The sequence below is a fragment of the Haliaeetus albicilla genome, chromosome 14 (assembly GCF_947461875.1).
Source record: "Haliaeetus albicilla chromosome 14, bHalAlb1.1, whole genome shotgun sequence".
Lineage (NCBI taxonomy): Eukaryota > Metazoa > Chordata > Aves > Accipitriformes > Accipitridae > Haliaeetus > Haliaeetus albicilla.
Window position 1 is genome coordinate 23,973,924 of NC_091496.1, and position 23,730 is coordinate 23,997,653.

A 23,730-nucleotide genomic window follows, 5' to 3' on the forward strand; every position below is an offset into this window, starting at 1 on the left:
GTAGAAAGGAGCCTAGTCAAAATAAAAGAATTGAGAAGTTGCACATCTGCGGTAGGTTAATATTGGATTTTTTTTGAGATGTGGGAAGTACAGGTTAAAAAAACAAACAAGACCACTGTCAGGGAAGTTATGTATTCACTTTATGCAAACATAATAGTGTCTCAGCTCCGCTATTTATCTTCAATGTAAACTTTTTAAGGAAACCTCTTGATATATCACATGTAAGGAACCTCACCATTCTCCTGATTTGGCATCAAATTTTTGAGGAGATAATTCTAAAATCCTTGTCAATTGTTTTTTCATCATTCTCCAAGATGATGTTTCAGTATTTAAAGATAGGGTCTGTTAATTCCCTCCTCAAATACACTTTTTTTTTTTTTTTTTACCGCAGCTGAGCTGTTTTAAGTGGTTTCCAGCCCTAACTGACCTCCAGCTGCTCACAATCCATATCTCCTCAGATGCATAAGCTGACAGCTTGTTTAATTATTTTCTAAGTCAGAATGATCTAGAGTCACTAAGTTGTCTTTTTTCTGCATGGGAAAGTTTTGACTACCCCAAAGAGTTACTAACAAACAGTTACTTTGGAAGTTTTCTTATCTGATCTGAGCAGGTAAAAATCTGACATAGAAGCCTGGTGCCAACTGCTGGGAGTGAACTGGGCGGGGGGGGTGACCTCTTCATCTCTTTCACCTGCAGCCAGCATAGTGTGTGTGATTGCTGTTAACACAGTTTTCAATTAAAAAAAGAAATCAGCTCTAATTAGAGTTCTACTTACACTGTCTGCAGTTCCTCTTTTGCTCTCTTCTCCTTTTGTCTTCAGGCCTTATCACCTTCTCTTAGTTTGCTGAATGGAAAGCAGCCGAGAGTAGCAGAGGCCATAGTCTGTCAGAGCTGCGCTTACCAATGATGACAGATATGCATAGTCCTTACAGTGTGTATTCACATTTCCCTGTCCCAAATATGCTTTTGAGAGGCTTCCAATGTCCAGTTGACATTGATAGCAAACACATTTTAAAAATGACTGTTCCCAGCTACACTCTTAGCTGCCAATGAATAACCTCTTCATAGTAACACAGCTGTTGGCAAGGTCTGATGGTTCAGAGGTAATAACTTAATGGAGAGGATTCTGTTGGGATTACTCTGCATAGAGAATAATTTTATTTCCTCAGCATTTGTTGCAGAGAATGAAAATTTTAAGTGTCTTAGTAACAGAACTGAAAGATTATCCAGTTTTAATTACATTTCTGTTAATATTTCTTGAAGTGCATTTTTATGACTTCTTATGATGATTTCTCATGAGTTATAGTACTTAGGGATTTGCAGTACTGTATTTGGGCCTTCAACTGCAGTCACTGCTCTGCAGAGATAATGGGGGAGATCCTCCCACTCCCCAATATAAAAGCTAGGCCTAATTGTCTAGCCTCCCTCTATCTTCATGGTAAAGAAGGAGTTATCTCAAGTGGAGTTTTCTTGGAACTTTTTTTTATGGTTCACTGTGGATGCTCTTAATATCTTAAGACTTAATGCCTAATGTTTAACCTGTTAAAGAGAGGGAAGAGGCAACCTGCTGGTACTGACTGAATCTGCAATATTTTATCCTCACTTGACTTAGGAGTTTTGGCATGTATTCTGCCTTTCTTGTATTACTCAAACCCTGCATGATGACAGACTTGTTAATTTCTGTATTGGTTTTTCTCTAGTATTCCTGATTACCTCTTAGTGATTTGCAAACAAGAATTTATTTCCTCATTCCTAGTGAAATGAATTGGTATTTGATTTCCATTTTAATGTTTGAGAATTGGAGAAAAGTGAAGCACTTTCTTATTTAGGTGTTCGTCTTGTTCAGCGTACTCTAGTTGTCTGATACAATCACTGTCTAGGATGTGTTTTGATGGGTCTTTTTTCCTGAATGCACAGCATTATAGAGCTGTGAGACTCATGTGGAACACTTGGAGAATGAAGAGCAAAGAAATGACCTCTCATAAAATTCACTTATATGACTTCCTCAGCATAATGCAATCTCTGTAGCAATTACAAAGTCTTAATTCTCTAGCTTTTTGCCATAGTAATCTTGATGCTATTCTCCTCTCTTACTTTCATGCCTTAACTCCTTCCTTACATAGGCTCCAGTTGCTGTAACAAATTAAGTAGGAGTCTTAAAGATGACAGCTTCTTTGTTACACAGCACTAATTCATCACCACTGCACTTCTCAAGTCGTGCACTGAATAGGAAAATGTCCTGTAGAAAAACAGGGTAATGGAATGGGGTATCATGATAGAAATGTACCATGAGCTGAACTGTGTTTGCACAGACAGCAGTAACTGTGTCATCTACTAACTTTGGAATCATTACGGTTTATAATTCTAGTGTTTTAGTTTTGCAGTTAGATGCAGCATCCTAGACCTTTAGAATAACAAAATGGAGAAAAACAGCAAGAAAAAAAACCAAACAAATTTCTTGCATGCTATCAATTGCATATTCATCTGCTTCAAACTCTTTAGATTTACAATAGAAATGCATTGCTGCTTTGAGCATAAGTACTTTATAGTCATGATAGATGGTTATTCCCTCCATAGATCAGTCAGTTGACAAGTGTAAGATATATGTGTTGCTAGTGAGTTCCTAAGCTGTTTGCCTGTCCACAGAGGAGTGGGAATCTGAATATCAAGCATATGGAACGTGGCATCATAAAAACATAGAAGGCTCCATCACACTCCCTTTTTTGTTATCCTTACCAGTTCTGTCCTGTCTCTCTTTTTGTGCATCACTCTCCTTAACCTAGTAATACTTAACCTAGCATTTGTTCTACTAGGTTACCTACTCTGATCTTTAAACCAGTCTGCTGTTATTTCTAGGAGCACTCTTCTGCACTTTGCTAGCGGTTTCTTTGTGTCTGTGTATTCCCTCCTTTAGTTTAATCCAATTTGTCGCATGAAAGTGGATTCCTTCTCTTTCTTTCTACTTGATGCAATATGGAAGGCACTGAGAGACACACACAGGAGAAGTTATCTGCTCACTTCTTATTCCTAGGCAGCTCTGGCCATAGCTGTCAGGTCGTTGATAAGGATGAGAGGGGAAAGTCTGAAGCTTAGATACGAAACATACTGAGTTAACATTAAACTTTGGCAGAATTTAGCTGCCAGACTTCTAGTGTCCTCTGAGTAAATGTCATCCAAAATATAAAAACTTGGCCAAAGTTAGGTTTGATACTTTTTGCTAAAAAGGATGTCAAAGAACATGTCTGCAGCATTGCAACCCTGTTTTCCAATTCTTGCTCTGAAGAGTGGAGGCAATTAAAATTTTTTTACTAAACAATTATGAGATTCTTTTTAACACAGAGAGACCAACATTTTTCTCAGAGATGTCAATATTACTATTGCTTTTGGCTTCCCTTCAAAAATTATGTAAGGCATGCAACTCACTTTGAAGTTTTGATGGAATTCAAATTAAAAACACGTATTTGTCCTAAAGTAAATAATGTCAGGAAATACTGACTGTAGACAGTGATAGTTTCTCCATAATTCGAAGTCTTAGAATTTTGCATATATGTTTTCTGAAATTTTCATCTGAGTACTTGTGGTTAAGTTACCTGATCATGTCTTAAATACGTAGGAAATACTCCAAAATAGTAGGTTTTTACTTTACTAGAATTTTCTCAAATACACTATGCCACTTTTTCTGAGGAATATTTCTAAAGCAGTACTATGATGCCTGCTGGCTTTTTAAAAATTATTATCAAAACAAATTATTTCAGCTGGTTTAATTATATACACTTTTTGCATACAATTTTTTTTCCCACAAAATGGTTACAATATGTTCAGGTGAACTGGTAAATGAAATGTACAATGTATTGTTCATTTTCTTCTTTAATTTGTATTTCTATTGCTGCAGATGTTTCTGATAATCTTATTTTGCAGGCAGCAATTCTCAGGAATAGTAGAGGATAAGCTATAATTTACGGTCCTAATATCTAGGTGTATTTTCATGTCTTCATAAAAATTAATTTGACTTCCATATGACTAGCCTTGTTAACTTTCTTTTGGAAGGTGCCTGCAGATAATTTTTGTAGTTCGGTTTTCTTGTTATATTTAAACATGTTCAAAATGGTTTAATTTATATAAGGACAGAGATTTACTAAGTTACTTGAAATTGCTTCTCTATTTCATTATTACCTCTCTGTTCATACAGCTGGAGGTACACATACACTAGGATTACATTATTAAATACAAGAAAATATAATCAGCATACCATATTATCCAAAGTTGTTTAGACTGTGATTTACTTTAATGTGAGAAAACATTTACAAGATATAAGGAAATATACCAAGTGACTTTGGGTGGTTTTTTGACAGGAAACTTTTTTTTTTTCCCATATAAACAGCATCAGTGAGAGTCATCAAACTTTTACAAAGAAATTAATCTTTGGATCTGATACAGTGTTAAGGCTCAAGTTCAGTTGTCTAGCATATTTTTTAGCAATAAGTTATTAAATTAATAACAATTTTAATGAATCATGGTAATTTTTTTTGGTATTGGGACTATTTGTTTGCATGTTCTGTCATGGGATGTGTATATCATTCAAATGCTTGATCTGCAACTTTGTTTTAGCTTGGAAGTATGTCATCAGTGTTTGTGATGGGTTTTTTGCCTTCCATCGCATCCCACCCTCGTGCACTGAATGACACTCAGAATGGAAAGCAAGCATTTCCTGTTCCCAGATTAGTTTTAAAAATGTAGGTTTCCAGATTGTAGGACTGAAGTTGTTCTCATGTTGCCAAGTCTGGAGAGGGCTAGTGAGAAACATCTCCAAAGGTCTTACTCTAACTTTTAGCCTCTTCTTAGCCCTGTGCCATTCCTAATAAACCTCAAGAGTTTCAGCAGCGGTAGAACAGGGACAGATTAAGGGGATTGGTTACTAATATCCTTGTAGGTGATGCTGGACATACAGTGTATTGTATTCAGTGGCTACAGTCTCTTGAGATGGACAAATCATCATAAATCCAGGACTTTGATTTTTCTCTAAGAAGTCCATAACACAAAGGAGCAACTCCCATTTAATAGAAAGGATGTTTAGGAATGAAATTGTTGAGGCTTTTCATACCTGAAGACTTCAGGACAGTTCTTTTGGGATTTTTTTTCAGCTAGTTTGAGGCATATAAACATAATTTCTTAACAAGACACCTTCTCAACCTGCTTCTGCTTTGTTTCTTATTTAAAATGTCAGAACCACTGATAAAGTAATAGCATTTAACAGGAGAAAGCAACCTTTGTTTATAACTCATCACTGCTCACATGGCAAACAATACTTATGGAGTGTTTCCAAGTTTTAAAAGCTCTGTGGTTCAGTTCAGACAGGTCTGAAACCCATGCTGTCTTGGACCAGTGGCTCTTAGATGCTATTCCATTCTGTGTTGGCTACCTGTGCAGCCAAAAATAGAAAAGAAAGAACCCAACGAAGTAAGCTGAATACCTAAGTGAACTAATTTTTTGTCTTGACACAATGGAAAACCTATGTTTTATTTGTTTGTGTTTTTCCATCAAGTGTCTGGTCCAGCTATTCGAGACCATTTTTCAAGTTAAATTGCAGTGATCTGTCTCTAAAACTGTGTAAGGTGGCGAGTGAATGGGGAGAATTAAAGGGCATCCCTTTGTGACTTGGAACCCCCATCCCCTAGCATAAGGTAAATTTTTTATCCAGCTCCTAGAAGGAAATCCTTTTTCATAGCCATCATTTATAAGAACAAATTAGAAGAGTGTGTGGCACCTAGTATATTGTGTTCTTTTTTTGGCACTGTCCCAAGTTCTTGTCTAGGTTTTTGCATGGAGCTTCACTTGAAATATAATCCATGTATTAGGTATTTTCCCCAAATTCCTACAGATCTTTTTAAGCATTCAATACAACCAAAATACTTGGTAATCAGTGCTGGGGAACCTTATGCATCTAGACACGATAAGACTTAGTATGGCAAAGGAGGTATTTCCATGGACGGTTGTGGACTAAGAGTAGTGTGTTATTGAAAGAGGTTACCTGGGGAGGTTCTGGAATCTCCATGCTCGGAATTTTTCAAGGCTCAACTAGCCAAAGCCTGATGTGACACAGTGCTGACAACAGCCCTTACCTGAAGAAGAGATGGAACTTCATGATCTCCTGAGGTCCCCGCCAACCAAAATTCCTACGGTTCTGTGACAGCCAGTTGTAATCCCATCTATACCTTCATAAAGTTTTTTTGCTCCTGGAGGCTTGTGATCAGATTCTGTGTTTGAGGAGGAGGGGATTTTTTTGTCACTGCTGCTGTGTCAGCTGAACCCTGTTTGTGTCATACAGAGTGGCACGTGCTTATATACATATGTTTAACTGAGGGGAATACATTGCTCACCACAGTAACTGTAATTCTTGCAGATACATTGCCTGTAGACATCTCACATATACTACATTTCTGCAGTTAAGGGAAGGCTGGGTAGCAGCATGTGAACATTGATCTTCTATTATTTTTGTTGTTAACTGTGAATCACAGGGATCATAAGTTTTTTACTTCTGCTTAGGTAAAAGATACCTTACAATGAGGTCTTCACCTGAATGTATACTCAAAGTGAAATAGAAGTTTGGACGGTACATTTCAGATGATGCAATAATTCAAGTAACAAAAAAACAAACCACAACACAACTTGATGTCTTGAAATAATTTTATATGTATAAATAATGAAGAAGTTCTAAGCTTAATGTATTCATGTTTCAAAATATTATCTTGAATTCCTGATCCTTCCACAAATCAATAGTTAAATTTATTTTAGGAAATCTTCCTTCTTAGTATAAGAACGTGTACATTAGCTTAGTATATGTTGTTTTACAAGGCATTTTTTGATATTCTAAGATGATCTGTGACTGCAGTGGTTTCATAATAGTCCTTTCCTTCTGTAATTTAACAATCAGGTTTGATGGAAAACTACCTTGGAGATGCTATTATTCCAGCTTTATACACTACTTACTATCGCACTTTTCCATTGAGTGAGGTGAATAACACCAGCTTCAGTTAAAAAAAAAAATAAATTTAGGTGGTTTAGGTTCTTGTAAATCTATTTATAAATATTTCAAGATTAGCTTCTTTTCAATGAGCATATTCAGGATAGAGTTGTACCCCATAGAAACCACTAGAGTTTATTGTCCACACAGTTTGTTGAGGTGGCATTTCACCTTTTGTTCTTTAGTTTATAAAAACTGTGCCAAAGGCTGCTGCAATATGTATTGGAGTTTACTTCCCTGCTTAGAACAAGCCAAATGTATTGTATCTGCTTTGTGTTTGTCCCAGAATATATTTTTGTTTAGCAACCATTATTTATTGAATTTATTTAAAATTCTCAGGGAATTTTTGAAGTGATAGCCATCTGCTCCCCTTCACTGTTCTTTCCCCCCTGATCTCCCAGGCTGATTTTTAAAAAAAATCCCCAAGGCCTCTAGAAATGACACAAAATCTACTGAGGGGGAATTGTCATCATATACATAAGTCTCAGATTAGCTCTTTTCCCTAAGTTTAATTCAATTTCAAAATCATTTGTGTGTGGAAAATATAACTAGTTTACAGTATCACTGCTTAACTTGATCTGAGATCTACTTAAGAGTGCCATAATGAAACAATATTTGCCCATGGATTTTGTTCATTTTACACTCCAGTGATTCCTCATCACTTTAGTAATGGTTTGTTTTTAAAGAATAAGCCCAGGGAATTTCTGTTGACCATCATCTGTTCTATGGGTCTGACACAAGTAATTTGCCAGGTATGAAATATTTTGTTCTATAACCCATTCTACATTTAGTTCTCCTGTTTGTTCTGTTGTTCACTAAATAATGTTGTTGAATGCTGTTTACCTTTGAGACCACTCAGTGGCTTCTCCACATACTTATGCCTAAGGACATTTGGTTTTGCTTCAAGATCATTGGTAATTTTCTCATCATGACACTTCAGGTTTACCTTCTTATGTGTTTTATTTGTTTTGTTATTTTATAACTGCCTTTTGCTGCATTAAGGCTGATTTCAAATCCACTAAATGAGGGTACTAAGAGATGACGGAAGTACAGCGTGTTCAAGCGCAGCCTCATGAATGCTTAAAACATGACATAAAGGATTTGGGAAATGGGGAAAATAGTCTTTGGTGAAATATTAGTAGAAGCCCATGGAGACAAAGTAGTTTCTTGAACTGGTTTCTTAAAAGGTTTAGAGCCGTCATAAATAGGCTAGAGGTCTAGGACAGAATTTTTAGTAAGGAAGAAGTCAAGATATTTTGATGATCATTTAAAAGAATTAGTGGAGAAATAAATAAATAGGTAAATTGGAAATTAAAACACTTTGAGAAATGTTTGACATCAGACAAGATACTTAAAAATATGCTTGAAGTATCTTTTGATAGCAGATGAATAAGTAAGGCTTTCTCCCCTCTGGATGTTACCTATTTTGAGAAGCTGTGGAATACAATGCCAGTAGCAGCACCTGAAGTAAATCTGTGTATTTATATTAAATAACATCTTAGTGTCGTAGTGGAACATTTCTTTCCAGATCATGGGTAATGGGCACAAATTGATTATGAAACTCTGTGTTCTCCTGATTTGTCCATTGGGTTTTCTTGTATTTTCAATATTTAAGCCTAAACGTTAAAAGACTAAAGCTTTTCAGTGTTACAATGAAGAACAACTACATCATGAATTGATGTGCTCCATTGATCAGGTCTGGAGAATGCTTAAGTAAATGAAAGTTTATCCTAGAGATGATCCTTAGTGCATTTATGCATTATGTTAAAGTATCAGGGATTAAAGGAGTTCCTGTCACCAAGATTGAACTGCCTTGTTTATGAATTTCCAAGGAATACTTGATTTGTGTGCTTTTTAAATTTCAGTGTGTTTATAAAATATAGGCCTAAACCGTTGGCAATATTTTCGTAAAAAAATGTTGCTGTTTAGAACTTCTGTCATGTTTTTCAGCTTTTGTACTTTTAAATCAGTAGGATTTTTAACCATTTGAAAACTGAGTACTGCGAATCCTAAACTAGATCGTCTCGCAAACGCTATATTCAGAAGTCTTGTTGCTTTTTGGGTAAGCAAATCTTAATTAAAAAAGGATGGATCAAAGCAGACAGTCTGGGATTTCTGGATAATGAGTCATGCAATGCTTTGAGATATATATAAAGTGCAGGGAACAGTAAGACTAGACTAGATCCTTGAAGGAATGCTTCAGACTTTGAATACTGTGTTTTATATGGTAGCAGATACACAGCTAAATCAGCAGGATACAGGTGACCTGCCATGTGCAGGGCAGCAGACACAAGAGTAATTATGAAAGCTGTATTCATAATTCAAGGGAGGAAAGCTGGTCACTGTTGCTTTATAGAAAAAAAAAAACAAACTCCTAGAACTGATATTTTCTTTTTAAGTTCCATATCAGGAAATGAGGCTATTGAGAGGCAGAAAACGGGAATCCGTAATAACTTTGCTCTGCCATAGCTCTGCTGTGTGACCCCTAAAAATTAATTTCTCTTGTGCCTCAGTTTCCCTATCTGTAAAAGCAATCCTGATGTGTTCCCCACACAAACATTTTGAGTTTTGTGAATAAAATACTCTGCACTGATGCTGTATATTTACAGGTAGGTACTAGTCTGCCTCTTTAAAAGTTTTTGTGTGTTGGATTATATTTTGTGCTTATTCACTTTGTTTTCTTGTTAATGTTAATTTCCTTTTTTGTTGTTGTTGTTGGTTTTATTTTGACTCTGTTCTCCTAATAGCACCAGGAACAAAAATGATAAATGGTCCATTCTTCATGCATATGTTAAAAAAAAAAAATGTATGTGTATTTTGATGCAATGCAACCATTTCCCCCCCCCCCCCCCTCATTTTTTGTTACAGATCAAGGAATACAATGGACAGATGCAGGGAATTACCGGTGTGGGATTTGCATCCTTGACATTTGATGGAACTGTGGGAGCGCCAGTAGTTCCTCGATCCTCTAGCAAAGTGTACACTTTCATGGATGAAGAACAGAAAACAATAGAAGAATTGCGTGTTTGGGCAGCCAGTAATCTTTCCATCTCTGGACCAGCAGCAAAATTGTCTGGTGTTAGGCCAATGCTGTTCTTTGATCTCACTTGCCAGCTGGTAGGAAAAGCAAAAGTGGATGGATCTTCTTTTCTTCTAAAGGTAGATTTCTTTTTTTAAAGTAATTTGTTAGATTTATTTATTAAGAAATTGTGATTCAGTTTTTGCTGAAACAAACATATTCATTGATTTAAGTAATGTTACGTAGGTAAATATTTTGAGGTTAAGCAAATTTATGATCCTTGACCAAATTATTTCTATGAAAACAAAACAGAAATCCCAGTTCTCTTTAAAGTTGTTCATCTGATTTATTTCTTTAGAGAAGTTTTATAAGATGGCATTGGTATGGATCATCATTTCACAAACAGTTGTAGATAAATATTGCAAGATTTCTTAAGTTGAAAAATATTGTTAGTTTGAAATTTTAACATTGTTTTTTAGTTAGCAGCAATTATTGCTCTTTTTACTAGATCTGCTGGATATAATTAACGCAGTAAGTAGCACTATCTAGAAAATGAATGAATGGGTTATTTTATCTATCTTGATGGATTTTAGGTAGCTTATTTTAGTTATACATAACCGCTCTGGGGATCAGTGCTCACTGGAAGTACAAAATGCATAGTGCCACACAACAGGAGAGTACTTTCCAAGGGTGATCCTTAACATCAGCTAAATAAAAAGGAGGTCTGCGTAATTCTCCTGGTTTTAGCTCCAGATGTATCAGTCTGGTATTATTCTGAAACTCCTCTGTATTTCTTTTTCTTTCTTTTATAAGTTGAGTGTTAAAATGTGAGTGATGAACAGTCTGTTATTTTTCATTTTATGACTTCATAAAATTATTTATTGGTTCTACTGTATTAAACTGTATTGTTACAACATTTTTAGAAACAGCACACTGCATTATTCCTTCATTAAAGCAGCAAAGATTTTTCTTGTGCAGAACAATGCATGCACTGCACAGAAACGAACCTTAACTGTCATCCGATAATATACTTCGCAGCTCTTACAAATATTTCCATTTAATTATCCCTTGTGAAATAGATGTCAAATGACACCCAGTAAAATTTCAGAACTTTGTGGACTGTAATTAAGTTGTTCATTAATAAGTATATGTTCAGCATTGAAGGATCCTTTGCAAGGACAGAGACAAGTGCTTTCTTAAATTATTAATATTTCTTTACACTCTTTTCTGTGTTTTAAGGTCCGAAGTCGATTTTGTCAGTTTTGTATAGTAAAGATAATGACTTGGGGGGGGAAATTTAGGAGAGATTTAGGAAGGTAAAAGCTTGAAATCAAATAATGGTAGATCAATTTTTCTGATATGTAATTCCTTTGTGTATTTTTTTTAGTAGTATAAAATACTAAATACTTAAATCTGTATTAAAGTACATCGGACAAGCTTAAAAATGGTAGATTAACATTGATATGCTGTTGCTAATTTCCTCCATTTTAGAAGCATGGCACAATCCCTTTCTCACATGAAAAGTTGGTCGTGATAGAAGAGAAGCCTTTTTAAAAATTTGTAGACAGATCTCTGATTATTTTGTTGATCCACTAAACAAACAAACAAACAATTCAATACCAGCTCAAATGGAGTGATGGTGATTATGATATTTTGGTTATATGTTTTATAATAATGATTTAAATGAATCATGTCATTCCAAGTGTATTAGTTATATTAATGGTTGGTTATAATATAAAATGTAATGATTATTTTAAGTGTTGAGCTCATGTAACTAGTGGGGATTGCTTAAAGACAAGTAAAATCAATTTCAGTGATTTTGTGCATCACCCATAGCATAACTTTTAATATTACACTTGATAAATTAATTGGGATATGTACAGCACTTGAGGCTGACATGGCATAAAGACCTTATCACTAACTTGTTAGTGCTTACATTTTTCTGATAATTTTGTTATTCAAATTGATGGAGACTGAAAAACTCACACTAGAAGTTTTTCTGTCATTTATGCCTTTCACAGGAGTTCTACTATTATTCTTTTATTTCCTTCTGTCTGTTAGTTAAATTGTCTATGTTAAGCTATGTCACACAAGTGCCATACTCTACTGAAGAGAGAAACAGGTTTCATTGTGTCTCTCCCATTTCAGTGTTTTTCTGACCATTGTGATCAAAGGTTGCTACTAACCCTTAGCTCCAGTCTGTTCATGACTAGTAATGGAACCATTTGCTGTTTCTTATCCAGAATTAATTTAATCAGTGTTGTTTTTTAGACCAGTATTGGCTTTTGAAACCAGGGCTTCTGTGTTTTCATCTGAGTAAAGTGAAGCTGGCAAGCTCCTGAGGTAGAGAGCTTGATCTGTTTTCATATTTGTGCATATGAAAAACAAAAGCAACTGCTCTTCTAAGGATTTTTTTTTTTCTTGTAAAGAAAGCTTACTGGCTTACAAATTCCTCCAAAAGGTGCCCTGACGCTAGTCCCATTAGTTCCTCTGGCAAAGGACATTTTAAAGCTAAGTAGTCATCCTTGTATCTGACAGGGAGCATACAGGTTATTTTAATCCATTTGTCAGAGCCATCTCTTAAGTGTGGAACTACCAACGTATCCCAAGTAAAGCCAGTTGAAAAATAATGGGAAACTTGGCAAACTTAGGGTTCTTTGACAAAATAAAGTGGCTAAATTCATAATATATATGCACTAAATCTATATTTCTCAAGCTCAGGTCTCGAAAAGGTTTGATAATTCAAGCAATAGGCAACCTCTCTTTCAAAGGTGGTTTTAAGTATTTCATGGTACAGGATCAGAAGATAATAGGCTTTTTTTTTTTTTTTCAATCTGTGGCAGCGTGTACCATGTCATTATCTGGGTCCTTCAGAATACACTCTTATTTGGAAACATTAATTTGATGTTATGGGTCGTTTTCACTGTGAACAGTTTTTCCCTTTATCTCTTGATTTGAGATGAGTATTTCAACCATGAGTTATTCTCAGTGTATTTACACATGGCTTTGCTGATTCTTAGATCTTTTCTTGTGGGTCCTTTGATCCACAGCTGTTAAGCATAAAGGGTAGAAACCCTTTAAAAATTAAGCTTTGGTGTCTTTTTTTTCTCCCCCTCTGCAGTGCCTAACTTGGGACAAAATGCCTTGGTATCACAAACTTTCTGAAAATTAGCTTCTGTTGAACCTATATGCATGAAATCCTATGAAATGCAGCATTTCAGTCTTATAGTCGAAATGCCTCTAGATTTTTCTTTTTCTGTGCCAGTATTTGAGACCATAATTTCTGTTGTGTTTGAGAAGAGTGTATCTTCAGGAACTCAGGAAACCATAGTTTACAGAATATATTGTAAGCAGCTATCACTGAAATTTTAATGTTTTGTTTCAGTAGTAAGATTTTGGTTCCAAAGTGCTAAGTCTGTTGGTAATGTTACTTTTTCACAATAACTTTGATAGCTCAAGAATAACTCTATTGATATTTCAGTACTTAAGTGCTTTAGGCAAACAATTTTTAGAATACTCATTATTTAAGTATATGCTAAATACTGATGTTTTTCTAATACGTTCTGGATAACTAGCAGTGTATACTGATGTAGGAGATCATCAGTAATTAAGGGAGTATATGCTGTGTACTCAGTCTTCACATACTGTAGCTGGAATGTTAAAAAGAACCTATAGCAGGATTAAAATATTAAATATAGACAGTTCTGCATATGGTGAATTCTAATAGTTGTAACTGCTGGATAAAGACTTGAGGTTTTGCTAGCGCTGGGGGTTTTTTGTGTTTTTGTTTTGGTTTTTTTTAAATATTAACAAAACCCAGCTTTTAACACTTGATCATATTCTCTATAGAGGTTATTTTATACTCTGTAAGGAATAATAATTAAAAAAAAAATCCCCAAAAAGGGATTAAGGACTTTAAAACTGAGATTCCAATTAAGATTTTTAAATAAACAGCAAATTTGTTAAAAAAAAAAATAAAGGTTATTTAAAATCTCAATCTAAAGTATTCTGAGCATATTGAAATAGTTCATTTGCATTGCAGGTATGGGATGGCACAAAATGTCCCTACCCAACGTGGAAGGTGCCTGTGGAAGCAAGAGACCTGGAAGGAGAAAAAGTTGTTCTTCATCAGCTGCGAAATCTAACGGTGGACGTTCTAGTCTATGATAACCATGTACAACTGGCAAAATCACTTAAGGTAATGCACAGTTTGGTATTTCTAACTCTCATTTTGTGGCCTATTTTCTGCTTAGAACTCACTTCAGAGAATGTATCATTTCAGTTCTGCTGTTAATTAGTTTCAAATGTTCCTCTTTATCTTTCATTGTATTTCCCATACCTTTTATTTGAAAGCAAAACTCCTTCAACACGTGTAAAACAGCCTCATTACCCTAAAATTGCCACGAAAAAATTCTTCCAAATTAAGCAGTTCTTTCCAGACACTGTAATATCATATATAATCCTGTGAAAATTATGCACTCACAAAATGTATTCTATACTTTAGAATTATTTTTTAAATTACATAAATTGGGGTTAAACTTGTAGTCCCATTAAAGGCCCGTAATTCTAAAGTCAATAAAAGATTTTCTGTTCTATAAACTTCTACAATTTGCAGTGCAATCTTCATTTAGTGGGTCAGTAATGTTGATTATGCTTAGATAGAGAAAACAACATAATTAAACATTTGATCTTCAGCAATACTGCCATCTTGCTTCTGAATACAGTAAATTAGCAAAGAATACATCTTTCATTTTATGTCTTGCCCTCTGTACCCAAGCGTCATTTTTAAGAAAGTGTCTACCAGAAAATAAAGGTAAGTGATAAGCCATTTGTTAGGCTGGGGCTATCAGCAGACATGAAATCAATTTGATGTATTAATGCCCGCTCATAAGTAAAGGGCAGATAGCAAAATAACTTGCCATTGTGTAAGAATTCATAACAAAACTTACTCACAGAAGTATTTCATTACTTACAGGTTTTCTTCCAGAATTTTTCTCTTGCTAACTGGTGTAATCTATTGCTATAAATAACTGCTGATGTTCCAGTGAAGCAGTATGTTTTGAAAATTAAGGGAAAAATATATTTTAATAAAACATATTTTCTTGAGTAGCTGATGATACTCCCTTTATTACTCTCTCTTATTTATATTCAGGAATTCCTATTGAATATGTGGTACACTGGATGTCTTCATCAGCTCTCAATTTTTTTTTCCTTCCTATAAGCCCTTCCTTTCTTATCTCTAAAGCATCTGTGCCTTTGCTGGGTACTGCACTGTGTAGCAGAAGCTCTAACGTCAAAGGAAACTGTTAGGAAGCCTGGTTTGACCTACTGAGCAACACGGGCTGTTTTTTTCCTTCTGGCTATGTCCAAAGTTGCAGTAGTTTAACTCATGCAAGCTGTAGAAGTTTTAAGTTAGATCATTTTTGAGCACTGCTTTTTAGTGGATTGTCTTAGTGGAGTTATTGAAGAAAAAGTGCTGATATCCTAACAATTAAACTTCAGGAGGATTTGTTAAGTTCAGGTTGCAATACACGCAATTAATTTTATTTCAGAGAATAATCTAAAGACAATAAAATTTTGTGGGACTCTTCCTAAAATGGAAGATTTAAAAAAAGGTTTGTTTTAAAATACTAGTGGAAATCATGTCATATCATAAGAAAGTATAACTGAAATACTCTATATTAATCTGTACAATATTTTATTTAGGTCAGGGTCTTGTTATGCAAATATTTTTTTTAAAAAAATCATTTATGTAGACTTACAAAACTGGAGAGCGTTTAGTGTATGCATGTGCACCTTCCTGAGTGTGAACACGAGAACAGTGTGGACAGAAACTGTACTAGATGTTTTGCCAGCTTATGGTTTCAGAAACAAAAAAAATGCACTATTTTTCAGCCATCTCTTTTGCATTTGACAGTAGCTTAGAATTGCCTTTTTTAATGTAAATTGTTATGGAATTGTTAGGTTATACTCACCCATGTTGTCATGTACCATTTGCAATGACAGTTGCAACTCTGAAATGATGTTTTATGTAGGAATGATCTGTTTCACATGGCCTTGATACCAAGAAGGGCACATTAAAAAAAAAAAAAACTGAAATATTTGTTCTTATTTTAAAATTGTATCTGTAGGCACATGTTCAGACAAGGAAGCTCTGAGTAAGCATTACAGTCTGGAGAAAGTGGGTAATGTATTACAGTGAATTTTTAGCAAATCCTGGAGCGCAGTGTCGGGGATACTCCTGCAAAGTTTGTTAAAAGCTCCTTGTTTGGGTTTTCTGTCCAGAGAACTCTGAAGATATGAGCATTCTATCCCATTTTCCAAGACAGTCAAATATTATTTACAATTTTCAATGGAGAGAACTTCAGTAATATTGAAGGTATGCTACAGTTGATACCATAACTAGACTTTTTGTCCCCTATATTTACTGGCCTCTATTTCCTGCTGGGTAAGATTGTGGCTTTTCAGCATTTGCTGCCTTAGCAGGACACAGACTGAATTTTCAGAAGTCTAATCTCTGAAGTAGATTATTTCCTGGGGCATAAAGACACAAGCAAGAGCTACAACTAAGCAAAGACAATGGTGTTCACTGGTTTTTCTCGAATTTCCCTCTTCCTCTGGCTACCTGGGGTGCATGAGGCTTTCATGTTACTCTAGGAACCCCAGCCTGCAACTAACTCTCCAGAGTACAGTTGCTCCCCATAGGTTATAATTTGTTATTCTTCAGCCCTTCTTATTCCAGTTTTTCCAGAGGTTCTCAGGATTTGCTCAGACCTTGCCGTACAACTCAGGAATAGGTCGGTGACATGGGTTTCTGCATCTGGGGTATTTTGCTAGATGGTAAGCATCAAGGTGAGAGAGCATCAGTGGTCAGTCAGTGCATGGTAGGCGTCCAGCTGTCTGCAGCTGGTTGGAGATTTCCTTATGTACTGTCATTCATTGAATGCTGTGCATTCCTCCTGTGGCTTGATACCATCAGTTTTGTGTTGCCACGCATTTTCTGGATTTTACAATTAAAACAATTAACCTTGAGCATGCATATAAGTCCTGGTCCATAGTTTCACAGTATTTGTTTTGCGTTATGTATCTTCAGATGCAGAATTTGAATATTTTCAGCTGTTCCTCCCGCAGTATACAATGTCCTGTCTTTTTTCATAGTAGTTTGGACTGAGAAGTCTTGCTTGATTTTCTAGTGTCTGAGTCACATTTCCAACCTGCAACTTAAATGAGTTACATGGCTGTAAGATCTAGCCTTATATTTTTGAGGCCTGGGTAGCATTCCTTTGACGTGTCAGTCGTATTTTCCCCACTTCTGTCTTTGTACTCATTAAAAGGAAAAAAACCCCACAAACCACAACACCCCCCCATCCCACCCCAAGTCCTCCAAACCCTTTAAGGGATTTAAGTTGGTATTTTTTATTGCAAAGGACCACACCCAAGTGTTGTGTATATGCTTCCTCTCATTTGCAAAAAGTTGTACACAGTTTACTCAGTAAAGTTAGACTGTTGATGTGATAAAATGATGGCAAAGAAATCTCCTTTTTAATATCATCAGCCATAAAATAGGCATCAAAATCAGTACAGATGATTTTAAGTGATTCCCGTAGGTCAAGACAGCCTCTTGTCAGGAGTGTCTTTCTGGCCAAACCTGAACGTTTAACTGCTATGATAAATGACTGTTCTGAATTCATTAGTGTCTTAAATGCAAACAGAATCCTGTATGTTTTGAAATAACTATGAGAATTTGCTATGTTATAAAGCTGGTTTACTTGGCTGGTTCCAGGGAACTGCATAAGTAACTTCTTCATTTTAATTCTTTTTAGCCTTAATATGTATTTTTAAATAGTCATATCTGATTTAGACTGCAAATAGTGTATTAGTATATTTTATATTACTGCAAGACATGTTCTTGTAGCTTTAATTTCATTTTGAATGAACTTGCTCTGAATGAGGTAGGTAGCTCATAAACAAAACTGCTGTAGAGTCAAGAAAGGAGCTGGTTTTGTACGAGATTTTAGTGATGGCTCTGTAAATCATGGTATTTACTTTAATTTAGATTATAATTTCTTCCCAATCGAGTATATAAAGTGTGCTCGGTCTGCAGGCTTTCTGTAAACAACAGCAATACAGCAGTAACACTTTTAGCCGTAACAGCCACATTTGCTTGCCGCTGTTAACAGTAAGCAATGCTGCCTCCCAAAGGAATTCACGGAAATTGCACTCCGCCTTGCACAGTCAGGTCTGTGGTGACATTCATAACCTTCCGTACTTTTTCAGTATTTGGCAATGCCCGTTATAATGGACCTTTTTAGTATAGTTCTAAGTGATATTAAAATATATTAAATAATAACATTTTCAGAAAAGGCATCTAATAAAATGCATATATAGGAAGATAGTGATCATAAACGTTGGGAATTTGAGTGTTGCACTAAAACATGTAATTCAGTTGAGTTTTGCAGGAATTTCAGCACACAAGTTTAGAAGGCAAAACCAGCATTTTGTATTCTTGGCTTCTGGGCTCTCCTTTCCCATGTTTAATGTTTCATGTTTGTACTTATAGCAAATGCTTAGTTTTTTCATACATTGTTTTCGAAAGAAAGAAATTCTTCAATTATAATCAACCTTTTCCTGCTTATATACAAATTACTCTTGGAAAAAAAAAAAAGTGGTTTGGCACCATTATATTTATATAAGGTAATTTGATAAGCAGAACTTAGCTAAGAACTTCTAAAAAAACTTTCTCCAAAAGCATTTGTCATAGTCATTAGTTTAGTTTTATAATATGACTGTCCCTTGTATTTTTGGATATTCAACACAACTAAGTGAAATTTAGCATCTGGAAAGAAGGAAAAAAAAAAGCCTCCTGATAAGCCTCTTTAACTGCCATCTAAATGCACAACCTGTCCTGTTGATATGCTTTAAATGAACAAAATGAGCAGCCCTCTAAGGGTGCAGATCAATTAAAACTCTGGTGAGAGCTCCATGCCAGGAGCAAAATAGGTGCAGCCTGAAGTGCACTTTTTATGTCCCTGGTGCCTGAATTTGAAAATACGCTGCCTTTTTCCATGTGTGATTATTGTTTAAAAGAGCAGTTTGATACCAGCATTATATAGTTGTAGTCTGTTCCTTGATACAGAGGAGGATTCTAGAGTAAGGATGCTGCTCTATCTGCTTTTCTGCATATATACATACATTTATAAGTGTCGTACTAAGACCTGGCCAATCTAGTCTGATAGGATTTAGGTTTCTACTGGTTAAAGCAGGAGCTGAAGCTGAAATAAGACTTAACAGACTGGCTGCTGTAATATTAATGTTAATTGAAGTCAATTTAAAATAATTTATCATTTATATAGGGCTATTTAAAAGATACTTAGTGTGAACATAAATCCAGGTTATTGAATGTGTGTAGCTTGCCAGCTATCAGCTGGATCTTAGATTATACTTTAAAAAAAAATTTGGGTGTTAGTTAATTTGATTGAAAGGCCTTTAAAACACATCAAAGGGAAATTAACTATATAATTAAGTCTCCAGATTATCTACCTTTAGAACCTTGGTTTTAGTTTGGTTTTTTTGGGGCGGTGGGTGGAAGGTATAATAGGAGTGGTATTTTGAAATAAAAGCAAAGTTAAAAGATGCGTTCAATGTTCAGCACTCCATAACTTCTTTCTTAACAGGTACTTGTATAAGTTAGCCTAAGTCCATTTGTGTAACTGGACAAAACCATTTCAGAGAACACAAAATAATTCTAAGCAAAACAAGAAGCGTATCCTCCATGTACCTGAGGAGAAAATCTAACAGACTTAGGAACAGTGCCAAAATCTTTGAATTTCTAACATGCATTGCCTTTTGTCCTGGTGCTGAAAAAATGCTAACTGTAATGTAAGAGTAAGATATGATAAACAAATCTGGTAAGCAGATGTGTTTATGTGTGTACATAAACAGATAATATGCCATGCATGATGATGGACATGAGGTCAATTGCTGAGTGCAATCATACATGGACAAATCACAGCATGTCAGTCTCTGGAGGGCTGTGTTGTGAATATAGAAGACAAATTGTGCCCTCAGGAAAAGAATATATTGGCTCGTTTGATCTGTCTTCTGAAGTCTGCTTGAGAATCAGATTTAGTAAAGAAGGCTTATGCTGGTTCTGAATCAGCCTTTGCTGCCAGTAATGTTGTCTGATAAAGCAAAACAAACAGGTCACCCAGAGAGGTTTTGGAGTCTCCATTTCTGAAAATATCAAAACCCAGCTGGAGACAGCCCTAAGAAACCTGCTCTAGTTGACTTTGCTTTGCGCACGGGGGTTGGACTAGGCAGTCTCCGGAGGTCCCTGACAATGTCAGCTATTATGTGATTCAGTGAAACCGGTGAAGAAGCTTTATGAGGCCTAGATTTTTCCAAGTAAATAGCTGATTTTGTGTTATCTTTTTTTTTTCTTTAAGATTGGAAGTTTTCTGAGAATTTACAGTATTCATACGAAACAAGCAAGTGCTGTTGATGAAGATGTCTCACATATAGAATTTCATCTTCATGGTGGCACCTGTTATGGTCGAGGAATAGGAGTCTTACCAGAAAGTAACCTGGATGTTAAGGAACTAAAGGCGTAAGTTCTATGTGTAGGTTTTTTTCCTAGATGATTCTGGAAAACTCTAGGCTAATGTAACAACTGTACAGTTTAGAATTGTAAACGTATGTGTCGTGGTTTAACCCCAGCCAGCAACTAAGCACCACGCAGCTGCTCACTCACTCCCCCGCCCTGCCCACCCAGTGGGGTGGGGGAGAAAATCGGGGGAAGAAAAAGTAAAACTCATGGGTTGAGATAAGAACAGTTTAATAGAACAGAAAGGGAGAAACTAATAATGATAATAATAACAATATTAAAATGACAATAATAATAATAAAAGGATTGGAATATACAAGTGATGCACAGTGCAATTGCTCACCACCTGCTGACCAACGTCCACTTAGTTCCCAAGCAGCAGTTCCCCCTGGCCCCACACACCCCCAGTTTATATACTGGGTATGATGTCACATGGTGTGGAATACCCTGTTGGCCACTTTGGGTCAGCTGCCCTGGCTGTGTCCCCTCCCAACTTCTTGTGCCCCTCCAGCCTTCTTGCTGGCTGGGGATGAGAAGCAGAAAAATCCTTGACTTAGTCTAAACATTAGTTAGGAACAACTGAAAACATCAGTGTTATCAACATGCTTCTCATACTGAACCCAAAACACAGCCCCATACCAGCTACTAGGCAATTAACTCTATCCCAGCCCAAACCAGGACAGTATGTAAGAACCAGAAACTCCGGAACAGAATATGTCTTTAGCACCACTAAGAAGAGAGTAAGTGTTTGGGGGGATAGGTAAATAAAGGCTAATTTTTCAAATTTAAAGTACAGGAGGGATTTAGATTTCTCTTTTATAGTGCTGTAATAATAAGGCCTGCCCACATTAACATACTTATTCAGTTTTATACTGGCATATAATCTTTTAAAGATAAAAGCTAAGGTTAAGCAAATAAACTGAGCACATTTTAAGTATGTGCATATGTGTTACTTGGAAATGGTGAGACTTAAAGATGTTCAAAATGAAGCATATAATATAAATGCTTTACTGAACTGCGTTATATGCATAAGAAATCATGGAGTCATTCAGGCTGGAAAGGGCCTTTAAGATCATCAAGTCCAACCATTAACCTAACACTGCCAGGTCCACCACTAAACCATGTCCCTAAGTGACAAGTCTACACATCTTTTAAATACCTCCAGAGACAGTGACTCAACCACTTCCCTGGGCAGCCTGTTCCAATGCTTGACAACCCTTGAAGACAACACTTGACAACACTTGACGAAATTTTTCCTAATATCCAATTAAACCTCCCCTGGTACAACTTGAGGCTGTTTCCTCTTGTCCCATTGCTTGTACCTTGGGAGAAGAGACTGACCCCCACCTCACTACAACCTCTTTTCGGGTAGTTGTAGAGGGCGATAAGGTCTCCCCTCAGCCTCCTTTTCTCCAGGCTAAACAACCCCAGTTCCCTCAGCCGTTCCTCATAGGATTTGTGCTCTAGACCCTTCACCAGCTTCGTTGTTCTTCATTGGACACGCTCCAGCACCTCAATGTCTTTCTTGTAGCAAGGGGCCCAAAACTGAACACAGCATTTAATGTGCAGCCTCACCAGTGCCGATGTGCTGGTTTGGGCTGGGATAGAGTTAATTTTCTTCATCTAGCTAGTATGGGGCTCTTTTGGATTTGTGCTGAAAACAGTGTTGATAACACAGGGATGTTTTTGTTACTGCTGAGCAGTGCTTACACAGAGCCAAGGCCTTTTCTGCTTCTCGCACCACCCCACCAGTGAGTAGGCTGGGGGTGCCCAAAAAGTTGGGAGGGGACACAGCTGGGACAGCTGACCCCCACTGGCCAAAGGGATATTCCATATCATGTGACATCATGCTCAGTATATAAAACCATGAGGAAAAGAAGAAAGTCAGGGGGTCATTCAGAGTGATGGCATTATTTTCCCAAGTCACTGCTATACGTGATGGAGCCCTGCTTTCCTGGAGATGGCTGAACACCTGCCTGCCCATGGGAAGTGGGGAATGAATTCCTTGGTTTGCTTTGCGTGTTGCACGCAGCTTTTGCTTTAATTATTAAACTGTCTTTATCTCAACCCACAAGTTTTCTTACTTTTACCCTTCCAATTCTCTCCCCCATCCCACTGGAGGGGAGTGAGCGAGCAGCTGTGTGGTGCTTAGTTGCTGGCTGGGGTTAAACCACAACAGCCAAGCACAGGGGGATGATCACTTCCCTTGTCCTCCTGGCCATGCTATTTCTGATGTTGTTGGCCTTCTTGGCCACCTGGGGACACTGCTGGCTCATATTCAGCCAGCTGTCGACCAACACCCCCAGGTCCTTTCCCACCAGGCAGCTTTCCAGCCACTCTTCCCCAAGCCTGTAGCATTGCATGGGGTTGTTATGACCCAAGTGCAGGACCCAGCACCTGGCCTTGTTGAACCTCATACAATTGGCCTTGGCCCACCGATCCAGCCTGTCCAGATCCCTCTATAGAGTCTTCCTACCCACGAGCAGATCAACCCTCCCTCCCAACTTGGTGTCATCTGCAGACTTGCTGAGGGTGCACTCAATCCCCTCATCCAGATCATTGATAAAGATCTTAAACAGAACTGGCCCCAATACTGAGCCTTGGGAGACACCACTTGTGACTGGCTGCCAACTGGATTTAACTCCATTCACCACCACTCTTTGGGCCTGGCCATCCAGCCTATTTTTTTACCCAGAAAAGTGTAGGCCCATCCAAGTCACGAGCAGCCAGTTTCTCCAGGAGAATGCTGTGGGAAATGGTGTCAAAAACTTTACTAAAGTCTAGGTAGACAACATCCAGAGCCTCATCCACTAAGCGGGTCACCTTCTTATAGAAGGAGATCATGTTAGTCAAGCAGGACCTGCCTTTCATAAACCCATGTGGACTGGGCCCAATTGCCTAGTTGTCCTGTATGTGCCATGTGGTAGCACTCAAGATGACCTGCTCCATAACCTTCCCCAGCACCAAGCTCAGACTGGCAGGCCTTAGTTCCCCAGATCCTCCTTCTAGCCCTTAGTGTAGATGGGTGTCACATGTGCTAACTTCCAGTCAACTGGGACCTCCCCAGTTAGCCAGGACTGATGATAA

At 36.9% G+C, this 23,730-nt stretch overlaps 1 protein-coding gene across 4 annotated transcripts in view; it reads left to right on the plus strand.

Moving 5' to 3' along the window:
- POT1 (protection of telomeres 1) overlaps positions 1-23,730 on the plus strand; it is an 82,599-nt gene that overhangs the window by 39,099 nt on the left and 19,770 nt on the right. For all 4 annotated transcript variants that reach the window (XM_069801988.1, XM_069801990.1, XM_069801989.1 and 1 more), the window contains 3 exons: positions 9,890-10,180; positions 14,083-14,238; positions 20,486-20,646. In XM_069801988.1, coding sequence (XP_069658089.1) covers positions 9,890-10,180; positions 14,083-14,238; positions 20,486-20,646 — 608 coding nt within the window. The remainder of the gene's footprint in view (positions 1-9,889; positions 10,181-14,082; positions 14,239-20,485; positions 20,647-23,730) is intronic.